This window comes from Alexandromys fortis, unplaced genomic scaffold (assembly GCF_014885135.2).
Source record: "Alexandromys fortis isolate MF-2015 unplaced genomic scaffold, M_Fortis_MF-2015_v1.1 scaffold_76, whole genome shotgun sequence".
Classification (NCBI taxonomy): Eukaryota; Metazoa; Chordata; class Mammalia; order Rodentia; family Cricetidae; genus Alexandromys; species Alexandromys fortis.
Window position 1 is genome coordinate 2,374,114 of NW_026067997.1, and position 18,883 is coordinate 2,392,996.

Below are 18,883 nucleotides of genomic sequence, written 5' to 3' on the forward strand. Positions count from 1 at the left end.
ATAGCTAGGGCCAACACAGCTCTGCCTGATTGCTCTGCCTCGTCCTACATTGCAGAAGCTTGTTCGCTGCCTCTGAGAGCCATGTACATTGCCCCATTTTTAGGCACACAGTGGGTCTGTGTTGCCACAAGTAAGTTGTAGCACTCGGCTTACAGACCCCATTTAAATGTTCTGTAGCCGGACCTCCTGAAAGAGTCAGAGTTTGTGCTGGCAGCACAGCTCAGGAAGCTGCCCTTTCAAAACTGCAATTTTTTCTGCTTCCGCTGAATCAGGAAAACCTCTCTCAAATGCGCTATGTTGTTAATCTGTGCTTAATTGTGAATTGTGTTATTTTGTGTCTAGAATTCCTTTCCAATCTTTCTCCTGTTTTATGTGGATTTAGCTGGCACAAGGCATGCCAATTGTTGGGAGAGGTTGCTCATTCACTCAGACCCAAAATAATCACACAGAAACTATATTATTTAAAACACTCTTTTACCAATAGCTTAAGCTTCTTTTTAGCTATCTTACATCTAAAATTAACCCATTTCTATTAATCTGTGTATCACCACGTGGCTGTAGCTTACTGGCCAAGTTCTGGGACATATCCATCATCTCTGGTGGCTACATGGTGTCTCACTGACTCTGCCTTCTTTCTCCCAGAATTCAGTTTAGTTTTTCCTGCCTAGTTCTATTCTGCCCTATCACAGGACAAAACAGCTTTTTTTTTTCTTCATTAACCGATAAAACAACACATATACAGAAGGACTTCCCACACCAGAGGGGAGTGCAGAAAAATATACAGCTTGATAAATAACTATTAGAACATGAGTCTGGCAGGAGATGAATTGAGGTAGTGGGGAGTGGATATGATCAAAAGGCATTGTACACAAGTATGAAAACTTGAATAAATAAAACATTTATTTAAAAAATTCTGTTTCTTGTTTTTTCTTACTATTTTGAAATATTTTTGAAAACACTTTTATCTGAGTCATTAAACAGTGATTTCATTCATATTTCTTACACAGTAATCTCTGTATTGCCAATGTACAGTTGCAGTAACTTGTACATGGTGATTCATCCATTCACGGGCAATGGTATGGGCATTGGTCATGGTAGTACTTGTCAGGTCTTATTTCATTGTATTTCCTATATGACTTTATGATGCTACTATCTTACCAAGGAGATTATAACTATATTTTTAAGCAAACTTTGATTTTATCTTTATATCCTAATAAATTTCTTTAAAAAAAGCATCTTTGCTAAGTTCTTAGTTATAGATTTATTGACTTTTGAGCACTAACTCCCCCCTAATCATGTGACTTGTTTCTTTTTTTTTTAAATTTTTATTTATTTGTTATATATACAATAGTCTGTGTGTATGCCTGCAGGCCAGAAGAGGGCGCCAGACCCTATTACAGAATGGTTGTGAGCCACCATGTGGTTGCTGGGAACTGAACTCAGGACCTTTGGAAGAGCAGGCAATGCTCTTTACCACTGAGCCATCTCTCCAGCACCCATGTGACTTGTTTCTTATTAAAGGAGGTGTTCTAGCTAGGTGTGATGGTGTGTGCTATAATTTCAGTTCCCTGAAGAGGCAGAAGCAGAATTGCAACTTTGAGGCCAGCCTGGTCTATATACATAGCAAAACTCAGTCCCAGAGCACACTCTGAAGGAGGTAGCATTCTACATTGGCAAATTGTGGCCAAAGGACAGAATATTGAACTTGAGAACTAGAGGCCTAGAGCTCAGTATTGACTTTGGCATGTATTGCCCCATTGACTAGGTGGAACATGTTTTCTCTAATTCTTAAAATGTTTGTCATCTTTTATGACAGCCTTAGAAAAGAAATTATATCAATATACATGATAATACTAAAAAGATATTCATCCTGATCTCATTGGAACACGCATACCATAGTTTGGGAAGAGAGCAAAGGGCTGGCAAGATGATTCAGTGGGCAAAGGCTACCAAGCCTGACTAGTTGGGTTTTATCCCTGGATCCTGTGTGGGTGGAAAATCAATACCCACAGGCAGCCTTCTGACCTCTGGCACCCATGCCGTGGCACTTGATGGGGAAAGTCGAGAGGGCAAACACTGCTAGATCCTGTTATCTCCATCACTGTCATGTGACAGTTCAGCTGCATCTGTAGAGCTGTAGGGTCAGTAGTAAATGATGAAGGAAAAGATTTGCAGATTCTTTTTTTGTTTGTCCATTTTTTTTGTTTGTTTGTTTGTTTTGTTTTAAAAGTCTTGCTTCCTGGATTGCTGGAACTATAGGTGTGTGCCACATGACCCAGGTCACAAAGCAGCATTTTAAAGCTGGTTTGAAATAAACAGAGCAGACTGTTGCTAGAACTTGCAAAATGTTAGAGCCCTTTCTAAAACAAAACTTGCTGAGAACTTTGCATAAATACTTGTTTTTGTGTACCAAGTGATTGTTAGTACATGTTATCAGATAAATCATGGACAGTGACTTACCCGCTACTATGTAGTGTTGTTGAGCTGTTTATATGCTGCATGTTTCGTGGGCATGAGAAAGTGGACACATGCTTTATTGCCTCTTACCCAGAAAAGATACATGAATACACTCCTCAAGACTGAAGCAAATTAAACGACAATGAAAGATGAGTACTGCTCAGCGAGGGGGAAACGGTGAAGGAGATACTAGAAACGGGGTTCTGTTTGAGGACCCGAGGTACTTCCATTGGCAAGTGCTGCATGCTTCCTTGGCTAAAGGAAGCTAATTGGTCGGAGCACAAGCTCCTCTGCAGTCAGCCCCCACAGCTAAGGAAAAACAGGCTGTCACCCCAGCAGCTTCTGGAGAAGGCACTGCTTGAGATGAGTGTAGGGGAGCTGAGGTCAGGCCTTGCTGTTTGAACTGTATACTGTAAACTGAAATCTAAGCACTGGTCTACACCGTCTTAAAATGAAAACCAAGTGTGAGCTTTAAGTCTTCCTAAAGAACATGTCTGTTCAGTTCACATTATCGTTTTTTGACATGTTGTAGTTTTCTCTCTGCTCTAAAGTAAGACATGTTTATGAGTCTTGAGTCACCAGACTCTGCTGTTTTGCTTCTTTCTACTCAGAGCCAATGGTTGATGACATGATTTTGCCTTCAGTTTGTAAGAAAGGTGTACCCATCAATTTAATGTTTTCTAGCTTAAACAGCAGGCATTAAAACTATGATAGTATTTTTCCATAGGTCCCTCCAAAAGAGATTAAATTAATTACCGCTGCAGTATATCTGCTGCCTGCATTCTGCCTAAATAGAGGAAATTGGATAATTTCAATAAAAAGAAACATTACTTCTAAGTTTAAATCACTAAAAGCATTATTTGGAGGCTAGAGAGATGGCTCAGTGGGTAAGGCACTTGCCACCAAGTCTGATGACGTGAGTTTGAGCCCAGAATTGACATGTTGGAGAGAATTGACTTGCACATGCCTAAATACACTAAAAAATATATAAAAATAATAAATGCTTGAAATGATAGTTTTATGGAATCAGGTCACAATAGAGTAGGAGAAGAGAAAGAATGTATATATGTATGTATGTATGTATGTATGTATGTATCTGTGTTTTTTTTTTTTTTGAAGGAAGGGTTTCTCTGTGTAGCCCTGGCTGTCTTGGAACTTACTCTGTATACCAGAATGGTCTTGAACTCAGGAATCCTCCTGTCTCTGCCTCCCAAATGCTGGAATTAAAGGCATGTGCCACCACTGCCCAGCTAGAAAAGAAAGAATTACCTTCTCATCCTGCATGAGCCAAACACAGTAGGAGCCCACTGTGATCATGTCTTCCTGGGTTGGTTTCCATGGTGTGAGATAGTTATTTTACTAACTGTCTTAAAATATGCTTCATTCAGAACAGGAGAGGTGCCCATGTGGTACCCCAGGACCCTTAGTACTTTCCTTTATTATTAAGGTCCATAACCTGCCAACACACTTAACATTCTCTCCAACCACAGAATCCGTGTTCTTCCCCCTTTCTTAGTTCAAAGAGAAAAGTCCGATTGAGTAGGTCTGAAGTGGTGCCAAGGTGTCCAGTATGCCCTAGGAATTTTGATAGGTTTTAATTTAGGGAAGTGTTGTGATAGGGGTTTGATGTTTGGATGAAACAGAACTAAGCCGAGTAATAGGCTCAGACTAGACAGCGGTTCTTCATGTCCATGGTTTCTCCCTTGCTTCTTCCTCTGGTGTCACATTGCCTAGGTGGAAGGTGAATCAGACTCACACATAGCTGTCTGGGAACAATAGACAATTAGCTGTGGCACTATCCTCCACCCAGTAGCTTCTCTTCTCCCCCCCCCTCCTCAAAGGCTTGCAACTGAAGAATTGAACTTTGACAATAAAATACCGTCAGAGATTGATTATACATTGGAAATATTATAGCAGTTATAATTATAAGAGTAAAAGAACACGATAGCTTTTAAAGCATTTAATTTATAGACATAGTGATTCTGGTTCCTGCCCAAATCAAGATGATTAATAGTAAACAAATAACTATGAATTATGTTTCTCTGTGCATTTCCTTCTCAAAGTTAAATGCTTAGAAGCTTGTCTTTGATTATAAATGACCACTAATAAGTAAGAAATAAATTTTATAGCTCTTGCATTTTTATAGGATTCCAAGTGAAGCACAGAACAGTCAAGTGTACAAACAATTGGAATTTACATAAACTCCAGTTCTAAAGTTTACTTTTAAATATTTATCTGTTATTGAACTAGCTAGCTAGTCAACAATGCTGAAGATTGAATCTACAGTCTTATTTGTTTATTTATTTGTTTGTTTGTTTGTTTAGAGATAGTCTTTCTCTGTACTAGCTCTGTAGATCAGATTGACCTCAAACTCTGCTTCCGGAGTGGTGGGACTAAAGACATCTGCCACCGCCGCCTGGCTGAACCCATGGTCTTAACGTGCGGTGGGCAGACAGTTTCCCATAGAATTATATCCCCTTCTCAGCGTGAAAGCTTAATATGCACAGCTATACTTTGGAGATAATTACCACTGTAGTAATCCTTTGGCCTGTAATGTATGTGATGCATACCTTGATATGTAAAGAATACCAGGTAAAATCTTACACCCACTAGTTATCTTTGCTTTTATTCTTATAGCCAAGTAACCAAAATTTTCTACAATGAATCAGCAGACTTATAATTTTTATTGCCTGGTTAATGTTTTTATTCCTATATGTAGAGTTTTGGAGTTAAGATGGAAGCCCGAGAAGCATAAATAGTTTGCCTGCAGGTACATACTCTTTTTAAACTGTTCATTGAATTGAATTCCCTGGAGTTCAGATGCAGGCTTAGAACCATGCTTCACCTTTGAATTCATGTGTAGACTTTGTAGATTTTATCCACAGGTCATTTTCTTCTCCAGTGCCTTTCTTTTTCCCCATAATACTCTTAGGAAATAGGGTAATTCTGATACTAGCATACCAAAACACTCAAAAAGACTCAAAGCCAAATCAGGTTTTGTGAAAATTGGGATATATTCATACATTTATTAGTTATTTCTCCATTTGGGCAAGAACGTGTGTATGCGTGTGTGTGTGTTTAAATATCAATGATAACTTAAAGCAGTTTTAAAATATATTTTAAAACTTACTTTTAATTAATTCAAGTCAAAAGTGACTCGGATTCTAATAAAATTTGTTGCTCTTTGCTTGGAATAATTACGAATTGAGTATAGTCTGCAGTGCTTAGAGGGTTTCTCAGTGTTGGTCAGTTTGCCTAGGCATTCAGGCCATCGAAGATGATTTTGTTTCCTCTCATTCAAATTCTTGTCTACCCAACCAAGAAAGAGAATTACAGGCCTATCTCACTCATGAATATCGACGCAAAAATTCTCAATAAAATACTGGCAAACCGAATTCAAGAACACATCAGAAAAATTATCCATTATGATCAAGTAGGCTTCATCCCAGAGATGCAGGGCTGGTTCAACATACGCAAATCTATCAATGTAATCCACCATATAAATAGACTGAAAGAAAAAAACCATATGATCATTTCATTAGATGCGGAAAAAGCATTTGACAAAATCCAACATCCCTTTATGATGGTTTCTAGCCATAAATAAAGGACATTGAACCTATAATTCGGGTTCTTAGAGAAGCTAAATAAGAAGGAGAACCCAAAGAAAATCATATAGGCATCCTCCTGAATATTAAACTTCATCAGGCGATGAAAGGAGACAGAGACAGAGACCCACATTGGAGCACCGGACTGAAATCTCAAGGTCCAAATCAGGAGCAGAAGGAGAGAGAGCACAAGCAAGGAACTCAGGACCGCGAGGGGTGCACCCATACACTGAGACAATGGGGATGTTCTATCAGGAACTCACCAAGGCCAGCTGGCCTGGGTCTGAAAAAGCCTGGGTCAAAACTGGTCTCGCTGAACATAGCGGACAAGGAGGACTACTGAGACCTCAAGAACAATGGCAACGGGTTTTTGATTCTACTGGACCTATTGGTTTTGTGGGAGCCTAGGCAGTTTCGTGGATGCTCACCTTACTAGACCTGGATGGAGGTGGGTGGTCCTTGGACTTCCCACAGGGCAGAGAACCCTGATTGCTTTTTGGGCTGACGAGGGAGGGGGACTTGATTGGGGGAGGGGGAGGGAAAGGGGAGGCGGCGGTGGGGAAGAGACAGAAATCTTTAATAAATAAATTAATTTAAAAAAAGCCAAATAAAAAGAAAAAAAGAAAAAAAATAAAAAAATAAATAAAAAAAAAAAAAACAAATTCTTGTCTACTGAAAATACTTGGACTTCTGTGGCAAGACCCTATGTTTCTCCCGTAGAGTTTTGGCCCCTGCAGCTGACAGCCCTTTGTTGTGACGGAGCACAGCCAGCCTCGTCCCCAAACAGGCCCATGTGTGACTGAGAACTCTTCCGGGGGGGGGGGGGTTCTAGCAAAACATACTACAAGAAAATCGACACAGAGGAACAGCAGCTCTCAGAGTCCAGATCGTCAGGAACAGGAAAAATGAATGACAAGTAGCCAGTTTGCGCTGTGCCAGTAATTTCCTGGAGGAGTTTTAATAATATAATGGGAGAGCTTAAAAGTTGAGACCCTGTAGGTTAGTTGTTTGCAAAGTGTCTTCTGATGCATTCCCATAAGGAATCTAGCTGTCTTTCCACAGAGAGTACGTGTAAAGAGGTCCCAGTAACCGAAATGGACGGTTGGGGAATTAGGGACACTTTGACTCCCTCTGAGATACCATTTGTAGACCTACTGGTTACAGTAGCATTATGTGTCCTTACAGCTTCCTGTGAAATGAGAGTCGTGAGAACAAACATGCCAATAAATCGTCCTTATGAGGAAAATAGGAAGTCATGTATGTAAGGATACTTTACAATGGTTTTTAGCCTTTCAAAAAGAATCGTTAGGGAGGAAATATTTGCTTTGCCCCCTTCTCTTTTTGATGCTTTCCTCTTGAGTGTTTGGTTCCCAGACTGTTGCGACAATAGGGACAGATAAAATCCTCACTTGTACACAGCTTGGACATCAGCCTAATTGCCCAGTCCCTAATTAGAGCAACTTTTCACTTTGTGGGAAAGTCTTTCCAGCTCTTCTAAGAGGACACTCATTCCCACCGCCCTCACTCCTTTTCCTCTAGCATTTAAATGTGAACCTGCACCAGGGCACTCGCTCTCCTGACTGCCTTCTTAAACCTGCCCTGCCTCCCTCAGCGTGCCTCCTTCCTGATTAATATCCTTTGCCCTCTTTTGTCCTGTCTCCAAGGTATTCCACATTCACTATATTAAAACTGAACTCCCAGATTTGATCTTCTATGTCAGGGAATTGTCCCATATTCTGTATAGCAGTTTGATCTAGAAACCAGTGCCTCTCCACACCCCATGATCCCTTCCATGTTTACATCTTCACCAAATCTTCATGCATCTGTGTTGTCTTTCCCAGATTGTTTGTGTAAGGAGATAATAATGCAGAACTTCTTTTAAAAAGCCTCATTGTCAACATGAAATTAGTGCATTTATGTATCATTTTCTCCTTGTTTTTTCATCCAGTGATAATTTTAGATTACTTGTACTCCAGTGTAGTACAGGGAGACTACCCTCATTCATTTCTGAGGCTGCATGATTAACAAACATTTTATGGTAAGAATGTTCAGGTGATGGACATCAGGATAAAGAGGAGTTCATTCTCCTACTTCAGGTACCGTCCTCGTAAGTTCCTATTCATTGCCCCAAGGGAAGAGGCCCTGAGCTCCTCAGCTGTGAAGCTGAGAATCCTCATCCCTCCAGGATTGTCTTGGGCTGCTCTGCCGTAGGCCCTCTACTCTCAGGTTGATTGGACTTTTATTTCTATCTACCAGGCTTTTTTCTGCCTAAGGCCTCTGCCCACGTTCTTTTTTTAGTCCCACATGTGACCCATCCCTCTTTCCCTGTCTTTAGTCAGATCTCAGCTCATTGCCGTATCCTGAAGGTAAGTCTCTCAAACCCTGCCTTTGAGGAGCTATCACCATTCAGCACTCTGCATCCACATCTGCACATCACACATTCGTGTCGTCATTACTGCACTGCTTTCCAAATAGTTGTTGCAATCCAACTATGGTATAGAATTAATGTAAAGGGTTATAACAAGTCATTTTTTTTTTTTTTGATTTTTCGAGACAGGGTTTCTCTGTGGTTTTGGAGCCTGTCCTGGAACTAGCTCTTGTAGACCAGGGTGATCTCGAACTCACAGAGATCCGCCTGCCTCTGCCTCCCGAGTGCTGGGATTAAAGGTGTGCGCCACCACCGCCCGGCTTAACAAGTCATTTTTTTAAAAGAAATAGAATAGCAAATACTAGGCCACTTCATTTATGCTAAGGGTTTTTCTTTATAGTCAGACTTTTCAGCTTAATTTACAGCTGTGATCATGTAAGTACATAAACTCATATGCATAGTAGGCATAGTATAAGTGGTATTATTGTAGGAACTAGATAAAACATAGTTCGGAACAGGAATTCTGTGTGTTTTAAATACCATTATATCTCCATGTTCTTGCAAAGAGGCAAGCAAAGTAGCAGAGTTGCCACTGTGGCTATATTGACTGTCTGAAAGAATAAATGCCACTTTGTAGGATTTGTTCCACTGTGGCCCTCTACTAGGGTCAAGCAGACCCAGTTTCTAAGGAGACATTAGTGATTATTTCCTTGAACAGTTAATTTTGTACTTCATCATTGAGTGAAAGTGATATAGAATCATATCTATGTCTGAAGGCTGTTGAAAGGTTTATGAGACGAAGTGACATGTTCTTATATTTAAAATCTTATTTCTTATAGGTCTTGCATGCCATTGTTTTATTTTCTTAACAAATAATGAAGCCTAAAGCTTTTCCCTGAGTAGCTGGGTAACTTGTAAATTTGTAAGGTGGCCTTCGCTCACTGGATTTATTACATAGAGGTTGTCTTTCCTGTGTACTTCAGCAATAAAATATTAATGCAGTTTGGCAAGGTAATGCTACAACCTGAGTTAGAGCAACAGCTGCACTGCCTGCTCCCATGTGTCTTAGTTTCCCTTTTTAATCTTTCCTTTTCTGCAAGTAAAGACTTAGGTCAGCATCTTGTTGTTATGGTAGCAGAGGATGGTGAAGCTTCTTGAGTCAACAGGAAAGAGTGAAGTCCGATGCTGCATGACTTGTTCTGTATTTTCTGGGTGTCAGTGAGAAATATTTTTCTAGTATGTCCTACATATATTTTCCTATGTCATGCATTTACAGTAAGATATCTTTAATTGTTTTTGAGACTGGGTTTCTCTATGTAGCCCTGACTGTCCTGGAACTAGCTCTGTCGACCAGGCCTGTCTCTGCCTCCCAAGTGCTGGTATTAAAGGCATGTGTTGCCACCACACTGCGACTCTTTAATTTTTTAGGAAATGTGTAAGCAAGAGGCTCTGTGTCTGTACTCTGTAGAACTTGAGTTCTACAGTAATCTGTGTTTGACTAAGTACAGATAAGGAAGGTCTTGGAAATCAAAGGTGAATTGCATTTATTTCAGTCAGAAATTGGTATATATAATTGAGACTGAGATGGATTTAAAAAGTGTTTATGTAAAACTTGAATCTGAATTATTTCCAGATTTAATCCAGACCATGCCCCTTTTCTTTGTAGGTGCTCCTGATCCCACGGCAGGTGCTAGCATCGACGATGAGAACTGCTGGCACTTGGATGAAGAGCAGGTGCAGGAGCAGGTTAAACTGTTCCTTTCCCAGGGAGGGTACCATGGATCGGGGAAGCAACTTAACTTGCTCTTTGCAAAGGTATGGCTTTCTGTTTCAAAGAAGGATTCCAAGTATAGGAGCATATATGGTAACTGTGTTACAGTCCTGTATGGAATAAGGTGGAGATTTTAAGCAAATGAATCAGTGGGAAAAAACCTGTATTATAATACAAGCTTTAACTTGTTTATGTGACCTTCCGCAGCAAGTGGGTCATTTTGTCTCTTAGTTACTATAAAATGATGATAATTTGTTAGTTTTAACAAACTTTTCCGAGGTGGTGGTGTGCACCTATAATCCCAGCACTCAAGGGACAGAGGCAGGTGGATCTCTGAGTTGAAGGCCAGCCTGGTCTACAGAGTGAGTTCTAGGACAGCTAGGACTGTTAACACATGAAAAACTCTGTCTCCAAAAACCAACCAAGTAAACAAGGAAACAAACCCCATAACTTCTTTTTTTCAACAGTAAAAACAAAGTAAAGGCTTTAATGTTACTTGACATCCTTCCCGGTGTTTCTTTTTCTAGGTAATTTCCCCAAGTGAAGCATAATTTTAAACTAAACACTTCTTTTATACATATACTATCTATATCTTAATAATTTCAGTGATACTTAGTGTTAGTTTCAAAACTGTGAGTTAGTTTCATAGACTTCAACGTTCTACCCGATCTAAGTGAGTACTAAAAACTTTGGGAAATTGTCAGTTTTCTCATCTATAAAACTAATAGTAACATATGTCTTCCCATTAAATAATGGTTTTATTTCAACTACTAAAACTACTTGCTATTGTTAATCCAAGTTCTTTGTGATCAGATGTTTTGCCACACATTTGGTATCATAACGTAATTTCTGAATACTGGGTAAAGTGCTTTTTGAAAATAATATTTGGACTAGTGAAATGGCTTGGTGGGTAAAGTGCCCCCTGTACAAGCATGCGAACATGAGTTTAGATTCCCCAGAGGCCACATAAAAGCTGGGTGTGGTGGCATGCCTGTAATCTGAGCCTTGGGGAGTGGAGTCTAGCCAGCCCAGCCAATTACTGTTTCAGGTTTGGTTACAGACTCTGTCTTGAGAGATGGATGGATGGATGGATGGATGGATGGATGGATGGATGGATAAGAGGTGGAGAGGTGAGGAGAGAAAGATGTGGAAAGTGATAGAGGAGGACATGCTACATCAGCCCGTCACCCTCTAGCCTCTGTAAGCTCACATGTGCTTGATAACCTACACATGAACACATATGTACCCCCTCACACATACATGCACACAAACCCCAATACCAAACCATCGTATTTCTCTTGAAGGTATAGTCATTATTGTAGATAATGTATTAAAATTACTTTTAAGGGAACAGTTAGCTTTATTAATTGATTTCATTAAACAGCTTCTCTAGTATTCACAAAAATTTAAGGTTATGGTTTTATATTCTGTGTTCATTTATTTTTAATTCAGAAAGTTTAGCATGAATTCTGTTACTGAATATGGACAGAGACTAGTGTATTCTGTTAAAAAGATTTATCTTGCAGGCATATGTAGATGATCAGGTTTGCAAGTTTGTTTATAATGCAGGGCATTTGAATCTAGAAAGACATCACACGTGATTTAATTAGTTCTTGGTACACAGGTACTTTAAATTTGCCATTCTTTACAGCTAATATTCTTGAAATGTATTAACTGTAGACAACAAATGTACTTGAGTTTGATTACTAGACATATTTTGGGTTTATATGTTCAATAATAGTTAAGCAATGATTTCATTGTTGCTGAGTGCTAGCTTAGAAATGTATCAGTAAAACAAATCAAATCCAGTAGGTTTTCAGACCCAGGGGAAGCATTTCACATGTTCGTGTCCACAGAGTGCATTGTGACCAAGTGGAAGCAATGTAAAATATGTATTTTTAGCCAGTCTGCAGTTGTTACATATGCATATGAAGTAATAGCAGCAACTGATTTTGGAAATATATAAATATATAGCATTTTTAGCCTTAAGGCAGATGTGGTTTCTGATTCCAGCTGTTATTTTTGTTCACTGAGCAGTTGCCTAATTTTTTTGAGGCTTGGCTTTAGAATTCATGAAATGAGGGTTATAATCTGGTCTAGTCTGCATGCTGTTTGAAAATTTAGAGTTGAGCATAGATATATATCTAATTCTTGAGCACAGTGTCCACAAATGGCAACCCCCGTCCTCCTGACATCGCCTGTTGGTGACTTTGTGGTGTTCCATATTTGGGTTCAGGGAGAAAGTGCTTGCTGGTCTTTACAAGGCTCAAATGCTCAAGGGTCTGGGGAGTTTGGTGCATATCTCGGCCCAAGCCTGAGGTGGAGAATCTGTGGTCTTTGGAGTGCTGTATTGCAGTTGAACCTTTGGTTTTCACGCCTTGTCTTTCAAACCGAATCCTGAAAAGAGAAACCCCCTCCCCACCTACAGGACCCTGTACCAGGAATTTATCACAGGGACAACTGTCGTTGAGTTGGGATTCTCATTTGTTAAATATATAGCGAGCACCGTACATTTTGAAGTTTTATGTGTTCATTTATGATTTCCTGTAGACAGATTAACCCTGGTGTTTCTCTTTTCTAAGTTGGGTAGTGCAGCACAGGAAAACGGACAGTTCATGACTTCAGCTTGAAAGACCAAGTTCAGTTATTAAGTCAGAGATTGGTTGTTTGTTTGTATTGGTGCTCTGTGGAGCCTTCATACAGACTGAACATTCTTAAACCTCCAGGCTCTGTCCAATTCCTCTTAGCACTGCAAAGCCTTCTTGTTTGCATGAATGTGCACAGCCCTTTGTATCTTCAGGTTCTGCACCAACAGAGAAACCATTCATGGGCTGAAAACGTAGTTTAGTCTATGAAGATGTTTCCATTTGTATTGAAGATGTACAGATTTTTCCTTCTTGTCACCCTTGGGTGGTACCATCACAGCTAGTATGAACACAGCGTATTGTGTATTGACAACATTGTATTAGTTACAATGTGTCACAGGTTAATGTAGAGTTCCTTTGACGTGTTTGTGTAGGGTACAAAGAACTATTAGAAATTTGGACAGGTGAAGAGTTCAGTGTTGCCATGAGGTTCTGGAACCCATGCATCTTTGGAGATGACTATGCTACTGCTCACATGTAAATAATTCAGCGAGAAAGAACATGCCCAAATTATTAGTATATCTTAAAAAAGTAAAGTTCTTGCACAATTTTGTGAATATTGTAAGAAATATTGAATTACAGAGTTGAAACTGATGACTTGTATGGAATGTGAGTTATATCTCAAGGAAACTTACACAGTCAGATCAGTTTACACGATCCCTAAACCATGTTCAGTGGCGTGCCTTGGGTTCTGCGACCTGCTGGTAAATATGATCAGTAGGGGAGTCCGGAATATACTAAACTGTGTGTGTGTGTGTGTGTGTGTGTGTGTGTGTGTTTATGCAGCTCCTGTATTCCAGCAAAGGTGTGCCATCACTTGGGTGTGCTAAACCAGTTCTCATGAATGTATCAGGTTCGGATACCACTTTCTGGCACTTCTGTGGTTTGTTGAAGCATGAATTAGCTAGTCATTTATTTTGTTGAGTATAGTCTGACAACAAAGTAGATCTGGTTCAGATAAAAGGCATTCTTTGAGGGACATCTTCAAAACTTATGCCAGATGTGATATCACATGCCTATAATCTCAGCAGTCAAAAAGCTGAGGCAGGAGAATCATGAGTTAGATGTCAGATTGAGCTATAGTAAGACTTTATCTCATAGGGCCACATGCACATGCATGCGCACACACACATTTGCACACACACCCTATGCATTTTTACCCTACATGTGAAACATAGTATAATTGTCTTATTCAAATGCATAAAACTCACCAAAACATTTAAAATTGAAAAGTTGGGAAAGCTTCATTATTGCATATAGCTTTTAAAGCATAATTTATAATAATTGAGGGTGCCTTTTCTTATTATGTTGCAGTTTAGGATGCAGAATGGTTTTTCCTACTTTTGTATGCTTTAGAGGACTGGTGTGAAGGCTTCTCTCTCATACATACATATAAGCACATTCCTAGTCTCTTGTGTGGCTTTTGTTTATTTACTTGTAAATTTTAACATTTTTGTTTCGTTTCCCCACTAGGTGCGTGAGATGTTGAAGATGAGAGACTCCAATGGGGCCCGTATGTTGACCTTGATCACAGAGCAGTTCATGGCTGACCCTCGCCTGTCACTTTGGAGGCAGCAAGGCACTGCAATGACTGACAAATACAGGCAGCTCTGGGATGAGCTTGGTAAATGAGTTTCCTGTCCATCTACATTGCGCTTTGTTGTAGATAAGACCACAGGTGGATATTTAGGAACATGGTCCTATGGATGCTGGAGAGAGCTGCTCCGTGCAAACCTGTGTCAGTGTGCTTTGTGCAGATGGGTAGGTAGAAAAGGACTCAGACTAGTGTTTGGAGAATGCAGCTGTGGCAGAGCCTGGGGAGTGTCTGCTCCTGAGAGAAGCCAGCACAGGAATGTCCCTTTAGATACTTGGTAAAAGGTTCTGTATTTTTAGAACAAATGGTTTACATGTGGGATCAGTTCCTGGCTATTTCATCTCATTTTTTGAGTCTGCCTTGCTTTTTCCTCTCGTTGGAATTCTCAGAAGTGATTTGAATACTCACTATATTTTTAGCAGATACCGACCTAGGTCAACCATTGTTCTTGAGAATAGAGAATATATGGCAGACTCTAAAATTTTATTGTCCAAAATTTCTGGTGATTAAAGATGTAAATACAGCAGGTGGCTGTAAAAAAGAGAGAGAGACATTTTCTTGTCATGTTCAACCTAAAAATACTGGGAATGAGGCTCCTTACCCAGTGTTCATTTGCTACAGAAATGAAAAATAGTAATATATTTGTTATCTTGTCTTTCTATTAAGAGATCCATAGGGTAACAGACATTGTATTTCTGTCTACTAGTTTCAAAAGAGGAAAATGCTTGCTGCATCTGCAGTTTCAGTAAATTCCTGATAGCTGGCAGTCAACTGCTGCTTGGTGCATTTGGATCCCAAGCCTAAACTAGCTGAAGACGGACATTTGTCTAGGGAGGGCCCCACATCATTGTAATGAAAGGCACCTTTAAGATGAAGTATTTGAAGCTGAGGAATTTGGACCCAGGAAGATTTCTATAAGTTGGTGAACTGGAATCATTGGGATCATACAGTAAGCTATGACGTCAGTGTTTCTTCTTGTTCAGGGAGACTTGACTGTAGGCATAGGAACTCCGGTTGGTTTGTTTCTATAGAAGTACATCTGCTACTTGCCAAGTGTCAAGGTGTTTCCTTTAAGTTTTTTTCTAGCATATTTTGAAAAATACTATCTTGTGTCTCATACTTTCCTTGGGTCTCCTGAAATATTGATAGTAGCTTTTCTCCCAGTCAAATTTAAGTCAATCTGTAAAAACAGTAAATAGCTACCATGTTGCAATGAGGTTTGAGGGCATGATGTGGTACTGAAGAACTCAGGGGAATACATGATTTAAGTAAATATTTCTATAGAAAACTGAGTGAGTTAGTTTTTCAAATAAAGCCTTTTTAGCTCGTGACTCCATAGTACATGAATTCACTAATCAGACCATAAAGGTTAAAAAGCATGAGCAATAATAATCAATAATGGGACATTGGCTCAGTGGTTAAGAGCACTACTGCTCTTCCAGAGGTCCTTGGTTCAATTCCCAGCACCCACATGACTGCAATTCCAAGATTTGACATCCTCACACAGGTATGACATGTAGGCCAAATAGCTGTATAAAATAAAAAGTTAAAAAATAACAATAATGGAGGGACTCGTGTAGGTAAAATACGTGTTACTATTAAGTGTATAAGATCCTAGACTGTGATACTGAGAAATGTGATGGTACTGTTCGTATTGCTTAGAAAGAAAATGTCACTTGAATATTTTGGTTACCAAAAAAGAAGAAAACAAAGGATACTGTTGAACAAAATTTACAATAGTCAGGTCTCACCTTTCCAAGTTGGCTTCGAAAAATGTGTGTCAAGACCTTCAGTCTGAAATAGGAGTTCTCATTGGGTGGGAGATTTTGGCAGCTGACTCCAGTTATAGTGTCTACGGACTGCTTTATTAAGACCCAGATTTTAGTCAAGTTGTTTGATTTCAGACAAGGATCAAGAATGCATGCACACAAGCATGTGCATGCATACATATATCTGCAGGTACACACACTCCCCCTTGCGCCCTTCGTCTTTCTCCCGCTACCCCATCTTGAAATCATGACTAGACTAGTGAAGTTTGCCTGTGGACTCCGCTGCCACTTTAGTGGGATCTAAGTTTTGTGAAAAAATCCCCTAGAGAAGTTACAGTAGCTATCACATCTTAATATTTGTTCACCAAAAAATTAACTTCAAGTTCCTTCTGGACTACAAAAGGAAAGGCTTTTGCTTCTTAATAAAATGGGGGAATTTGACTTTGTGCCCCTACACGGGTCTCACATTGCTTCAAGGCTGTGCTCTGGAATTAAATGCTGAGCACTGCCAGATGCCAGACATTGAGAAGAGGCTGAGTTTTGTGGGCAAATGGGATCTGCAAGTTAATTGGTGTTTTCTGCAGGCTTCTGGCTGTGAAATGAAATTGGAAGCCCTTTAGCCACATGGATAATACAGGACCTGAATACAAATGTCACATGTCACCATCAGGACCCACTGTGAGACAATAGTGTTCCCACTCCAACATTGCACCATTACAGATCATTTAAATATGGGGATTACATTTAAACTAAAAGCCCCATTTGCCTTTTACTGCAATTTAAATGTCCTCTTAGCAAAAGCTAAGTGACAAATTAAATGAAAAAAGTGCCCACATTTTTAAAGCTGTAATGCAAAACAACCTTTTATTGCTTCTCATGTGCCACGAGTGAATCATTATACTTGTCAACCCTAAACCAAGCCATAATTGGAGCAGCTACTGTTATCAAAGTGGGGCCGCTCCATGACAGCTTAATAAAGCCGAAACTGTTAAATTAAATCCCAGATGCTTAACTCCTTAGCACCAGTGGAGTCGATGGGTCCATCTCTGGCAGTGGCCAGTACACCAGGAAAGGAAAAAAGATTTCCTGGCATGAGCGCTTCTGTGTGATAAGTGTACACGCATCGTAGCCAAGTAACTCTGCTTCTTGGCAAAGGATCCAGAGCCATCAGATTGTCAGCCAGAAGATGACAGAATCGTTTTCATAGGGCCAGATAGCCCCCTTCCCAAGATTTGTAACTTTCTGGTTTATGTGATTTATGAAATTTCACACTGTTGATGCTTCAGAAATAGTTTAAAATAGCAGCTTCATTTTCTAAACTCTTCCTTTTCACATAAATATGTGCAAAGTTGTTTTGGGCAGCCTGTTTTTTCCCCTATTCTCCAGCTAACAAAGAGGCTAGTTTTTCCCAGGACCTGCCAGTGTAAGTGCCTGTGCTACTCGTGTGGCCTGAGTTCATTTTTGTGATTTACTCCCTAGTTTTCATAACGTAGGATGAACTAGATGCAGATGCATGCTATTAAGCCCTCGCTTATTGCTCCTCATTTGCAGATGCATTTATCTTGTGCATGAAACAGTTTTCTTCAGATAATAATTTTACTCTCTGTGTGTGATACTCATTTTCCCAAACACATGGCAGTGTTCCGAAGATGAGTAATTTTGAATCATAATCAACAATGGGGAAAAGTCCGTATTACAATCTCAACACAGAAAAGCAGGCCCGTGGCAATGGTGGAAAGACCGCATGTTTGATCAAGGCTATACATTTAGAAGTCAGGCAAACATTTCTGCTCTTGCAGTCTTTATTAGTGACACACATATTTTCTGGGAATTAGATCCTAGAAAGACGTGTGACCTGAAAGAACAGCCCATTGCTAACTTGTGGCAAGCACAGCTACTGTTAGCCCTAATGGCTGCCTGTTCACCGCACTTAATTACCAGGCAAGTCTTTAGGGATGAGGGGTATAGTGTAACCTCTCTTAGGCTTTGGTGAGTCCCCTTCCTTAAATGTTTTATAAGACTGTAATTTTACTTTGCATCATAAAGTTATAGGTTGTGGCTGCCAGTCTATTAACACCTAATTAAAATGGATGTCATTAGAGGAAACAGTAAAATGCAATTTAATTACCGTTTTTGTCACATGGAAAATTCCTAACTTTTCAAGTGTCGTACACCGTGTCCCCTGCATTTGAAACCCTGAGTTTTCTTTTGGAGGAAAACCATGCGCTCTGCTGTCTAGTACGTGAGCCCTTCTCATAGGAAGAAGATGAGCTGCAAGGGCAGAACAAATCCATAGTGAGTTTGTGCACATAGTTCTTGAGAACAAGGTGGCAACGCTTGTAATTCTTTTCACATCTTCTCATCTGGGGACTGACTTCTTTGTGGGCAGAAGCGGGTGGATTTAAGCATTCTTCCTAATTCTAATTTCACTTAAAGTACAATGATCCAGGGTTGGGTGTGAGACTAAGTGGTCGTATATAGATCCAGGGCACCTGGGATCAGGGTAAGTTTAGTCACCAGTAGAGAACTCGCCCACCAGTTGGGGCCACATTTAGAGAAAAATACTATAAATGACCTGCTCCCTGGACCCGGAATGCCTTCTCCTCTGCATCCCAGACATGGATAAGCATCCTTTTGCACCTTCCTTGCTATTCTTGAAGTCACACATTCAGAA

The 18,883-nt window shown here is 39.9% G+C and overlaps 1 protein-coding gene across 2 annotated transcripts in view; it reads left to right on the top strand.

Annotated features, from left to right (window-relative positions):
- Zswim6 (zinc finger SWIM-type containing 6) overlaps nucleotides 1-18,883 on the top strand; it is a 173,430-nt gene that overhangs the window by 113,125 nt on the left and 41,422 nt on the right. For both annotated transcript variants that reach the window (XM_050160471.1, XM_050160472.1), the window contains exons 3-4: nucleotides 10,097-10,245; nucleotides 14,320-14,470. In XM_050160471.1, the coding sequence (XP_050016428.1) occupies nucleotides 10,097-10,245; nucleotides 14,320-14,470 (300 nt within the window). The remainder of the gene's footprint in view (nucleotides 1-10,096; nucleotides 10,246-14,319; nucleotides 14,471-18,883) is intronic.